Source organism: Glycine soja, chromosome 2, assembly GCF_004193775.1.
Source record: "Glycine soja cultivar W05 chromosome 2, ASM419377v2, whole genome shotgun sequence".
NCBI classification, from domain to species: Eukaryota; Viridiplantae; Streptophyta; class Magnoliopsida; order Fabales; family Fabaceae; genus Glycine; species Glycine soja.
This window is the reverse complement of record NC_041003.1, coordinates 26,715,933-26,727,022: the sequence shown is the minus strand read 5'-3', so window position 1 is coordinate 26,727,022 and position 11,090 is coordinate 26,715,933. Positions and strand designations below refer to the sequence as shown.

Here is an 11,090-nt window from a genome sequence, read left to right as displayed (position 1 = left end):
TGAGCGAGAATTGGCCCGCTAAGTGAGACCTAGTGCAGAGGGAGTTGCACTAAGCGGGAATTCTCATGCTAAGCGTAAAAAGTGGACTTCCTCTTAGCGAGATGAGCTAGCTAAGCAAGATCTGTAGATTATAAATACGTTCTTTAGCATGAGAAACACGATTTTCACTCTCTCCTCGTCTCCAAATGCCACCCAAACCCTAACACCTCCTTCTTCACCACCCATGACCTTCGGTGGCTGCCATGAGCTGCCGTTGCTTGCCGCCAAACCCCCACACCAAGAGGAACATTTTAATCGAAGCAGAATCCTCAGAATCCTCCTCAAGGATTCGGTGGAGAAAATCCCCCCAATCCTCCATTTCAAAGCTTCTTTGAGGTAATCTCAACTTCTAAGTCTTTCTCTTAGTTAGTTTGAGTTTCTCTTAGCATCTCTTGTGTTTTGGGTACTATAATAGGGTGTTTTTACACTTCCTTTAAAAAACCCTTAAGAATGAGACATTGCAAAAGTTATCTTTTTATAACATTGATGTTATTTTTGTGACCTTCACTGAACCTTGGTCACATTGGCGTGATCGGAATATTAACATGATGTCTCCTTTTAGTAGAATCCGAAACACTCTTCAACCCTTTATGTTTTGACAGGGGTATTTGACTTCGAATGTTGTCATTAACCTTGTTTTTGAAATCTATACTAAATTTCCTTCAATTTGGTATATAGAACCTTGTTTTTGGACTGGCAAACATGAACGAGAGAGGTCTCTGAGCGACACAAAGAGAAACTGATGTAGAGCTCACGATAGGTGAGGGGAGTTTATTATAATTTATGCCTTTTAATAACATAGATGGGGTCAGGGAACCTAACTATGGGGATGTATGTCTGTCCCTATTGCATGCTAGTTTTCAAGAAAACAATGTGTTTTGACTAATGGGATGTGATATATCTATTATTGATGAATAAAATTATTGTTTTTATTAGACTTGTGTTGTCTGAAGACCTGGGGAGTGTGAATCTCAGGCATGAACTATATATGTATATGCGAAGTGTGACTTACTGATGATATTTCTATTGATGACATTAATTGATATGAGGTGACGTTGATGTTTATGATAATATTGATATGAGATGATGTTGTTATTGATGACTATGTTAACATGAGTTGATGTTGTTATTGATGATTGTGTTAATATGAGATGATGTTGTTGTTTTTGTTAATGTCATTGAGATGAGATGATGTTGATGTTGAGAATGATATTGAGATGAAATGTTGATGATGTTGAAAATGCACTATGATGATGTTATGTTGTGTATGTACATGGGGGGTGCAGTGACCTTGTTGGATATCCCTGGTGGGGGAATATAGTGGTTAAAGAGTTCTAAGCATCTCTGGAGGGGGATGGCTTAGAATCTTTAATTATCCACGGTCAGTGCATTGATGGTGCCCATGTTTCATACGTTGTGTGTAGTGTATGTACATGGGGGGTGCAGTGAGTGACCTTGCTGGATATCCCTGGTGGGGGAAATAAAGTGGTTAAAGAGTTTTAAGCATCTCTAGAGGAGGATGGCTTAGAATCTTTAATTATTCACGGTCAATGCATTGATGGTGCCCATGTTTCATACGTTGTGTGTTGTGTATGTACATGGGGGGTGCAGTGATCTTGTTGGATATCCTTGGTGGGGGAAATAAAGTGGTTAAAAAGTTTTAAGCATCTTTGGAGGGGGGTGGCTTAGAATCTTTAATTATCCACGATCAGTGCATTGATGGTGCCCATGTTTCATACTTCATATGACATGGAAATAGTATAAACTTTGTCAGTAAGTACTTGTAGTTTCTCATGAGAAGGAATACTTGTACTTGAGTGCATGTCACTCGGTTTGGAACTCCCTTGAGACTCAGGCTGATCATCGTGGGGGGGAGGGGGAGTTGCCTGTGCACGACAAGGTGGCCTCGACACTTACTGCCTAATTTCGTAAGTGAGAGTGTCGTGTGGACATGCTTAGGCTATTTCCTTGGAGATGGTACCACATTGCATTTGAGAGTTGAGGTCAGGTGCATACATCATACTGAGCATGATTGATTGGAACTATAGACTGATGATGACTATTTGTTAAGTGTGTGTTGAACTAGTGAATGTTTGTGTAAGCTTATGATATTTGTTAATGTTTTGTTACTAATTGTGGTTATTTGATCTTTGTATTAATTTCTTTTATAATAAACCCACCCTATGCAATTTTTGTACCGTGTGGTTGGTACCTGTGATGATCGTGAATCTTTGTTCGTGGGAGCAGAATGACAACAGTAGAGTACGAGAAGTGAGATTCTTTTGTGGAGCCGCTGAGCCGACGTGATGACGTTGAGCTTATTTTGGAAGAGAGTTGTGTTTTGTTAATCAACTCCTCCATAGTTGGTTCCATAATTCTTTTGTTGAATTGAAGATGTAAATCACAAATTTAATTATATGTATGAATAAATTTACATTCCATTATGTGAATGATGTTGATGCAGCTCCATTAGAGCTTGTAAGCCTAGGATCTTCTTCATCAATGGATTCCTTTGCTTCTTGGAAGATGAATGGCAGCGGAATGGAGAAAGGGAAAGAGAGAGGAGACGCCACTTCAAGGAGAAGATGAGTCTAGAAGAAGCTCACCACCATAGGAGGCCATGGATAAGAGCTTGGAGGAAGAAGGAGATGAATGAAGGGAGAGGGAGAGAAGAGCACGAAATTTTGTGCTCTAAATGAGCTTTGAAATCTGAAGTTTAATATTCAAATCATCAAAGTTCAAAAAAATACACACACATGACCTCTATTTATAACCTAAGTGTCACACAAAATTGGAGGGAAATTCAAATTTCACTTGAATTTGAAATTGAATTTGTGGAGCCAAACTTTGGAGCCAAAATTTCACTAATTATGATTAGTGAATTTTAGTTATGGTTCAGCCCACTAATCCAAGATCAATTACAAGATTCTCCACTAAGTGTGCTTAGGTGTCATGAGGCATGAAAAGCATGAAGGACATGCACAAAGTGTGACTATATGATGTGGCAATGGGGTGTAGTAAGCAAATGCTCACCTCCCCCTCTAAAATTTAATTGGATTGGGCTTCTACCAATTCAATTAAATTTATTTCCAACCACACACATCAAATATCCACTTAGTGCATGTGAAATTACAAAACTACCCCTAATACAAAAACTAGTCTAGGTGCCCAAAAATACAAGGGCTGAAAAATCCTATATTTCTAGGGTACCCTACCTACAATATGGAGCCCTATATACAAGGACCAAATATAATGACATCCTAGTCTAATATGTACAAAGATAATTGGACCCAACCTTGGCCCATGGGCTCAGAAATCTACCCTAAGGTTCATGAGAACCCTAGGGCCTTCTTCAGAATTTACTTAAGTAATGGTGCAATGTTTGGTGAATGTATATCAAGAAAAAAATTACTTTTATTTTTCATAAGCAAATTAACGGAGTTTTCATTTAAAAATTAAAATTCTCGCGGTTTAGAGTAATGATATCGTAGCGACGAGGCGGGTCGTTACACATTAGGGGTATGATGAAGGTAATCTTCTCTCTAGAGCCTCTTTCTCTTTGAAATTCTCTGAAATTATGATTTTGTTTCCCTCCTTCCTCTGATATACTTTTCTTATTTGTCTGTACTTCAGGTGATCGTCGTGAGTTGTATTGCCATTATTCCGTGAAGATTGTTCGTGCCTTGCTTTTGTTATTTGTCCAATTCTTTTCCTTAACAGATTCTGCTCTAGTGTTTCTAAACATTATTAATTCAATTTGATAATCGGAAAACTATATTGTTACGTTTTAGATGACATCTTATGTGCCAAACTCCATTTAGTGGACCTAGCTGGCTCTGAACGAGTGAAACGAACTGGTGCCGATGGCTTGCGCTTAAAAGAAGGTATTTTTCATTGTTAATGAAACAATACAACCAAATTATAAGGTTAGGAATAGGTTTTATACAACTAAGTTTAAAAAAAGGAATAGGTTTTATACAAAAGCTATATTTCTGTACTATTATTAAAATATATAAAAAAATTGAAAATTTAGTTAATTGAAGCCCATTCTGCCAGCTGAGAGTTCTCTATAAATGCAAGTTGTCCATCATTTAATAATCAGTTTTTTTTTCATGAATTACGAATTCATATAAATAAGGGTTTATTAGCTCTTGGAAATGTAAGAAGTGCACTGGGAGATGAAAAAAAGCCAAAAGGAAGCCAAGTGTCATACCGTGATAGCATTTCAAAAACTATTTACATTTTCATTCTAAGCTCATAACATTTCTTCATTCTAAACCATCTCTTTATGAATTTATATCAGAATATGCTTAGCTTTATAAAAGGAATAAAAATTGGTGAAAACATAATTTCAACCCCCCCCCCCCCCCCCCCCCCCCAATGGTATTTTTGTCACTTCAATAGTTTTCCATCATGGCTAGAAAACAAACTGAAAAGTGAAAATGCAAAAGGCAGGCTTGGCAGCTACAAAACATGGGACAAGCAGTTGTGACTTGTGAATTTTACTTTTGATAGGACCAACCAAGCTTATGAAATATGAATTATTGTTATGTTTCTATCATTAAAAATTATCTATACGTTAATTGTTTTCAACAAAATTTTCTACAATGTTCTAAAATTGAACCTTCCGGTTATGTTTTAGTTTTTCATGCAATCCTTTTTTTTATTTACAATTTTTTTTTCAACTTTTGCTATGATTTGGCAAAAATATGAATATTTCCTTAAATTTGTCAAAAATTACTGAAACTTTTAATATTTTTTGCATACTATAAAATAACTTAATTTGTCTTGCAATTCATTCACAATATTAGTTTTTTTTTATTTACTACGTATTGAGGTCGTTCAAAGAACTGAAGAGTATTATTAATAAAGTGAAAAAATATTTTCTAATATAATTAAATGTTTAAAATTACTCATAAAATATGATGATATAAAAAATGTTACATTTAACTAATATATTGTAAGCTTCATTATTTTTGGCTCCTCAGTTTTTAGTCAAGCTCGCCAATGCAGTCGCCCCACTCAATCCAGCTCCTCTATATGCATACATCACAATTCTCTAAGCTTCTGTGTTCAATCCATCTGCCATGCAAGCAATAAGCTGAAAGAATGCATTTATGCATAATAATCCAGATTGTGCACCAGATATTTTGCAAACCCAAGTTCCAAAGTCAACAACTTAGGGTTGAATATACAGTAAACATAAAAAATATGGACAATATAGACAAATAACCAACACAGAATTTATATGGTGTCTGATTGTGGGAAGAGCTTTTCCAACATGTTATTCGAAAGGATCCTATTGGGGTCCAATTCCTTTCTTGCTTTATTGTATGCATCCACAGGAAACCGCTTTCTTAGCCTTTCTTGGAGAGCTGCAAGCTCCTTCTTGTCCTTTGGAACCTAGAAATAATATGCACAAAAATTAAGTATACTTCAATGATCGAACACTCTTTGACACCTATGCTGGTACTTAACATTCAACAATTAGATTGTTCAATTTAAAGTTCAGTTACAACACAAACCCTGTAAAGTGTAAGCAAAACATGAACAATGTGCAGTTATGTTGGGGAAGGTTGGGTGGGCAAAGAGTGTGAGAGAGACATTTTTGTGAAGACAGGCTTGAAGAAGAGTGAAGCCATGTATTAGTTTTAGGCTTTTTATTGTTTGGTTTTGATGACCCTCACTTGATGAGTGCCAAGTTGTAAAGCTGTTATTTATTTTTATTTTTTTGGTTGCTTTATTAGCTTTCTATGTGTGCATGTGTGCCATGGGTAGAGTCTCTTTCACATGTGTTGATTAAAAGGTAATTGAGTTAATCCATGATTTTCTATAGGAGTTTTATAAACTAAGATATGATTTCAAAAGTTTAAAAAGGTTTTTCAAAAACTTATAATATCGATTATTTGGCTCTGCTCTGTTTTTCAGATTTGTCAGATATGCACAAAGAATCAATTAACTCAAGTGATAATCTATTATTTCATGCTAGCCAAAAACATAGGTGCACAAATCATCAATTAAAGGCAGATATAATCCGATTATCTTGATAAAGCTAAAACTCAGGTGGTTTTAAAATCAAATTATCAAAAGAATCGATTATCGTGAGCAAATAATCAATTATTTCGGTTTTCAACTATAAATAACAAACAAGTTTTTTCATATCAATCAAGATTAACCATGCATCTCTCAAGGACTTAAGGAGTCATCATGTGAAAGTGGATAAGTGTGTTTTATTTTGCAAATCTATCACATATCAGGTGATATCAATCCTTTTACTTTGTTTTTCTGTTTAGTGTTTCTTTGAGGTTTCTCAAAGGTAATCTTGTATCAGGTTTCTACAACATTGGGGAAAAGTTTCTTGAGGGTGTCAAAAACCGTGAAAACTCTTAATTTTGCAAGTGTTCGAATATCTGGAATTTGGTTAGTGAAATCTCAACCAGGTTAGCTGAGAAACTGGACGTAAATCAAAGTGATAGTGATCAAACCAGAATAAAAATTTGAGTGTCTCTTCTCTCCATCTCTATCTCCTTATTTTACTTTCTTGGTTATTTGTGATGTGTTAACTGGTTTCATGATAATATTGTTCACATAAGCATACTATTACCTAGGAAAACTGAATTAAGCTACCACAAATGTATTGCTAAATCAAGGCTGATTCAAGGAAGTTTAGAAAGTTTCATTAAAGGCCTTTGAAAATAGTTTGGGGATTTCAAAATTTGTCATTGATCCAATTCTCCCCATCCATGATCCAACCCTTTTGCTTAACACTTACTATTGTAACAACATAGGTCCAACATATTATGCAGAGCCAGTCAAATAGGCAATTCAATGAGGAAATTAGGGCAAAGATCAAATGATTTAGATTAAGCAATAATTGGTATATCATATCCAAATACCATGTAGGACCTTTCATTCTTTATGATGCTTAGATGATTACCTCAATCTTAGCCCAGTGTTCATATGCGGAGTAACAATCCCATAATTTTGCCTGAGTCAAATGCCTATAATGAAAGAATTCTTCTGTTATATCTTTCCTCTGCCGAGCATCCATGGTAGGAAGGTACATGATTATACCTACCTGAAACAACAGCAAAAGTATAACAATCTTCCAAATCTTCCAAACAGCATTATAATGTTGAAATTCATGGAACGAGCCAAGGTTTTGTATTACAATTGGTTCAAAAACTTGAAATTAAGGATGATGAAAGACATTACTATGGGCAGTTGATTACAATTAAAGTCAAGTAGTGGATCTAATGCCTATTGGATTTCTTTTCAGCAAATAACACAACAAAAATGCATATCTGGAGAAGCCGAAGCTTTAGCATTTAATAGAAAATCATTTCATCTTTTTCTAAATGCCACTAAATTTTTTAAATCCCAACTGCACTCCCAAAAGTTTCTTTATACAAAACATGAAAAATTAAAAAAAAAAAAAGTAGAAGCATCCAGATATACATGGAGTTAAGCTCACTTCATATGACCATGTAATATCAGTTCACCAATCCTGGCTTAGAAAAGAACTTGGAACTAATCTGTACTGCACAATTAACCAGGAAAGCGTTTTATTACCCAAGAAAATATATCATCCTCAGACGGACTTGAAGCAGGACTCAAGGAACTCCTACTGCTAGCTGTCCAGCGCTGCTCAATTGGAGCAGGTGCAGGTATCTCTTCTTTCTCTATAAGTTGCTTCAGCTCTTCAATGTATTCAAGGTCTTTCATGCTTGGATTAGCTAGTTTCCCAGCAGGGAAACATGTCTCTGATACCCACTGTTGACCTCCGCAATCAAAGCCCAATATTTCATCACTCCATCCAACCCTATATCCTTCTGACTTTCGCCAGAACTCGGCCTCAGCTTTATTGATGTTGATGATGTGCTTTTTATCGAGAGGATCTAGGGCAATTAGCTTATCTCTTAATTCTGTGAAAGAAAGCTCATCTATATTTTGTTCACCATCTTCTGCTGATTTACCCTTAGATCCTTCGGCTCTGTATACAATAACAGAAACTCATATGCAACTTGAAACAGAAAAGTTCACAACATGCAACAATAAAATAATGACACAATTCACTAGAGATATAAAAGAGAATGAAAGTTGTTGGCAATACTAATAGAGAAAGTAATCAAAACTGTAGTGAAGCAGAAGAATGCCAATATGAGATAACAGCACTTTCAACAACTTTCAGATCAATAAGAATAATAAATTAACATTCATCAGTCCATACCTTGCCAAATTACAAGAAAGTGGAAACTAGTAGGAATTTCACAGGCCTACAAATTGGTAAATGTGAACAGTTATAAATCTTTCGTAATTCCTTCAATCTGTCTGTTTCTACCTCTTAATGTAAATTTAAACTATATTCAAGAGACAAAAAAATAAGAAATGCAACAAAAGGAAGACAAAATAAGTGTAACCAATTGCAGAAAAATAGGAGGGCAAGCAGCAGCTTCTACTAGCCTTTATTTAGTGAAAAAGACTCAGCGACACTTTCAATCACATCTGGCTACTTTAGTACTTCCAACAAGTCAAAATAAACCAATAACTTTTACAATTAACAGATAATGTATAATTGTACCCATATTTCTTGAGGGACTCCTGGTAAAGGTCACGCACATGCTGTATGGCTTCATCTTTGGTATATTGTGGTTTGAACTTGGGAGGACCTTTCCACTTTGAAACAGGATTGCATCGCACAACCACAACAGAGTCGGTATAAGGGATATAAAGGTACTTCACATGCTTATTCTCAGATAGCAATTTCCTGCATAAGATAGAAAAGGGCTAATAATCAAAATCTTTGGAAGCAGATTCTTAATCACTTGCACCAGAGGTAACAATAATAGAAAATGTATGCACATATGCAGCAAAAATAGCTAACTAAAATATATGCAAGCATGCAAGTATAATGCTACGAAGGATATTATATTAAAGTAAACTCAAATTTTGGCCCACCAAAGATATATGTAACATCATCTTGGTCCACTATTTATCAGTGGCATCTAATAGGTCACTCCATGATAATTAATGCTATTGATTTGGCCATTTAAACTCAAATTTGATGGTACTTAAAGGACCAATTTGATGTTAAATATATCTTTGGATGACTGATTTGATATATTTATACATAGAGGAAAAATGAGATGTTGCGTATACTTATTGAAGAGCAAAACGAGATTTACCAGATAATATTATTAATTTTTTAATTAGCCTGAATTCAGAAGTACCATCACCAGTTGCCACCAGATATTTCTGAATTCATTGCCTTATAATATCAGCTGAATCTTAGAGGTCATAGGTTCTAATTACATAAATGGGGTTAACAACGCAAGCATATGAAAACTCCAAAATGGTGGAAGTCCTCAACATTGAGCCACTCTTCTATTATTATTAGAATTAGAATAAAACCTTAAATTGGTCATCCAAAATTTGCTGTCACCACATAAATCCTTCAAAAGTTTTTGTCACTAAATTAGTCCTTCGAAGATTGAAAATCGATATCGTATTAGTCCTTTTCTGTCATCATTATAGTCTTCCACAAGGACAAATGTGAGTATGTTTTTAGATTTTTCAGGGACTAATTTAGTGAGAAATATTTAACTAACTAATATGATGAAACCAGAAACTTTGGAGGACTAACTAGGGGTTTACTCTAATTATCATTGTTATTTATTATAGTTGTTGGGACTTGGGAGTAAAGCAAGTTGTTGATCTTAGTTCCATGTTACAAAAATCTAGTGTTACTAATGTGGTAATGATGACATTCAACATATATCAGTTATCTGATTGATGTAACAAATTCCAAAAATTACTTGTGATTTTTCTTTATCTCATTCATGGTTGAGACAACTGTGTGCTCCACAAGCTCCTGTCGATCAACACACTGAAGGGTGACTTCAGCCACAACTCCGAGTCCCCCAAGACCACATCGAGCAAGATAAAACAGTTCAGGGTCTTTATCTTTTGAGATCTCTATTGTCCCTTTGGCAGGGGTAACCAGTTTCATGGCAATAACTTGTTCATCAATGGGAGGCAATCTTGCACCAGTGCCATGTGCACCAACCTATAACACATCAAACAGAAAAACCTCAATCTGATTGCCTCTTTCTTTAATAAAATTATGAGATATTGGTTGGTGTGTAATAAAAGAAGAACCTGAATGATGCCACCAATTTGCTGCTCCCTAATGGAAGCAAAATTCTGCAAGGTAAGGCCATGGTCCTTGAGGCCATCGACAAGCTGCTGCACTCGGATGCCAGCCTGGACCCTGACAGTCTTGCGCTGCTTGTCGACTTCCAAGATCCCATCCATGAGAGCCAAGTTTACCATCCCGGTCCTGGAAAGGCCGATCCCGTTCGGCGAAAGCCCGGACCCCACCGGCCGGATACGACTCCGCGCCTCCCTCAGCTCTCGCTCCAGCTGCTCCGCGTTCTCCGGCTGGAGGAAGTTGCGCGTCTGCACCTCGTGGGTCCCGCTCCAGTTGGAGACCGTGTGCAGGTCCTCCGGCAGCGGAGCGTACCGGAAGATCTGCGCCTTCTTGTGCTTGGCGTCGTCCGGGAGGGGGAATGTGTAGTAGGTGGCGCCGCCGCAGAAGAGGAGGAGGGCAGCATAGCCCGCGTACTTGCGGGTTTCTGCATCCACGGAGGAGTTGGGCTCCGGGGATGATGAGAATTGCCGCTGGAGTCGGAGGTGCTGAGAATGCGAGTGCCAGTGGTGACCAAGGCTGCGCTTCACAACTAGAGTTCTCAGCATGTCTTCGCCCAAGTCACAACTCAGCAGCAGGCAGAGTCAGTATGGCGGAAGCGCGACTTGCTTGAAAAAATTACGGATAAAATGAAATGAAACTCGGTGAATTAAGTGCTGCCCAGATATTAAGGTCATTCGAGTGATTTTGAGTTTTTTATTTTTTTGTTTTTAAATCTAATTTTTAAAATAAAACGAGTTCGATAAAAATGAAACTCCATTGATTTTTAATTTAATTTTAAAATATATTTATATTCATTTTGAAAATAATAAAAAAGTGTCATGTGAATTTAATTTTCAATTTT

General features: G+C 36.5%; 1 protein-coding gene across 1 annotated transcript; it reads right to left on the bottom strand.

Moving 5' to 3' along the window:
* Window positions 1-5,122: 5,122 nt before the first annotated feature.
* Window positions 5,123-10,890, bottom strand: LOC114391681 (L-galactono-1,4-lactone dehydrogenase, mitochondrial-like). Its single transcript, XM_028352659.1, has 6 exons — window positions 10,198-10,890; window positions 9,855-10,105; window positions 8,621-8,806; window positions 7,612-8,032; window positions 6,977-7,117; window positions 5,123-5,442 (listed from the first exon to the last, which is right to left on the bottom strand). The coding sequence occupies exons 1-6, from the start codon at window positions 10,792-10,794 to the stop codon at window positions 5,284-5,286; spliced, it is 1,755 nt and encodes a 584-aa protein (XP_028208460.1). The 5' UTR covers window positions 10,795-10,890; the 3' UTR covers window positions 5,123-5,283.
* Between the last annotated feature and the right edge of the window lie 200 nt (window positions 10,891-11,090).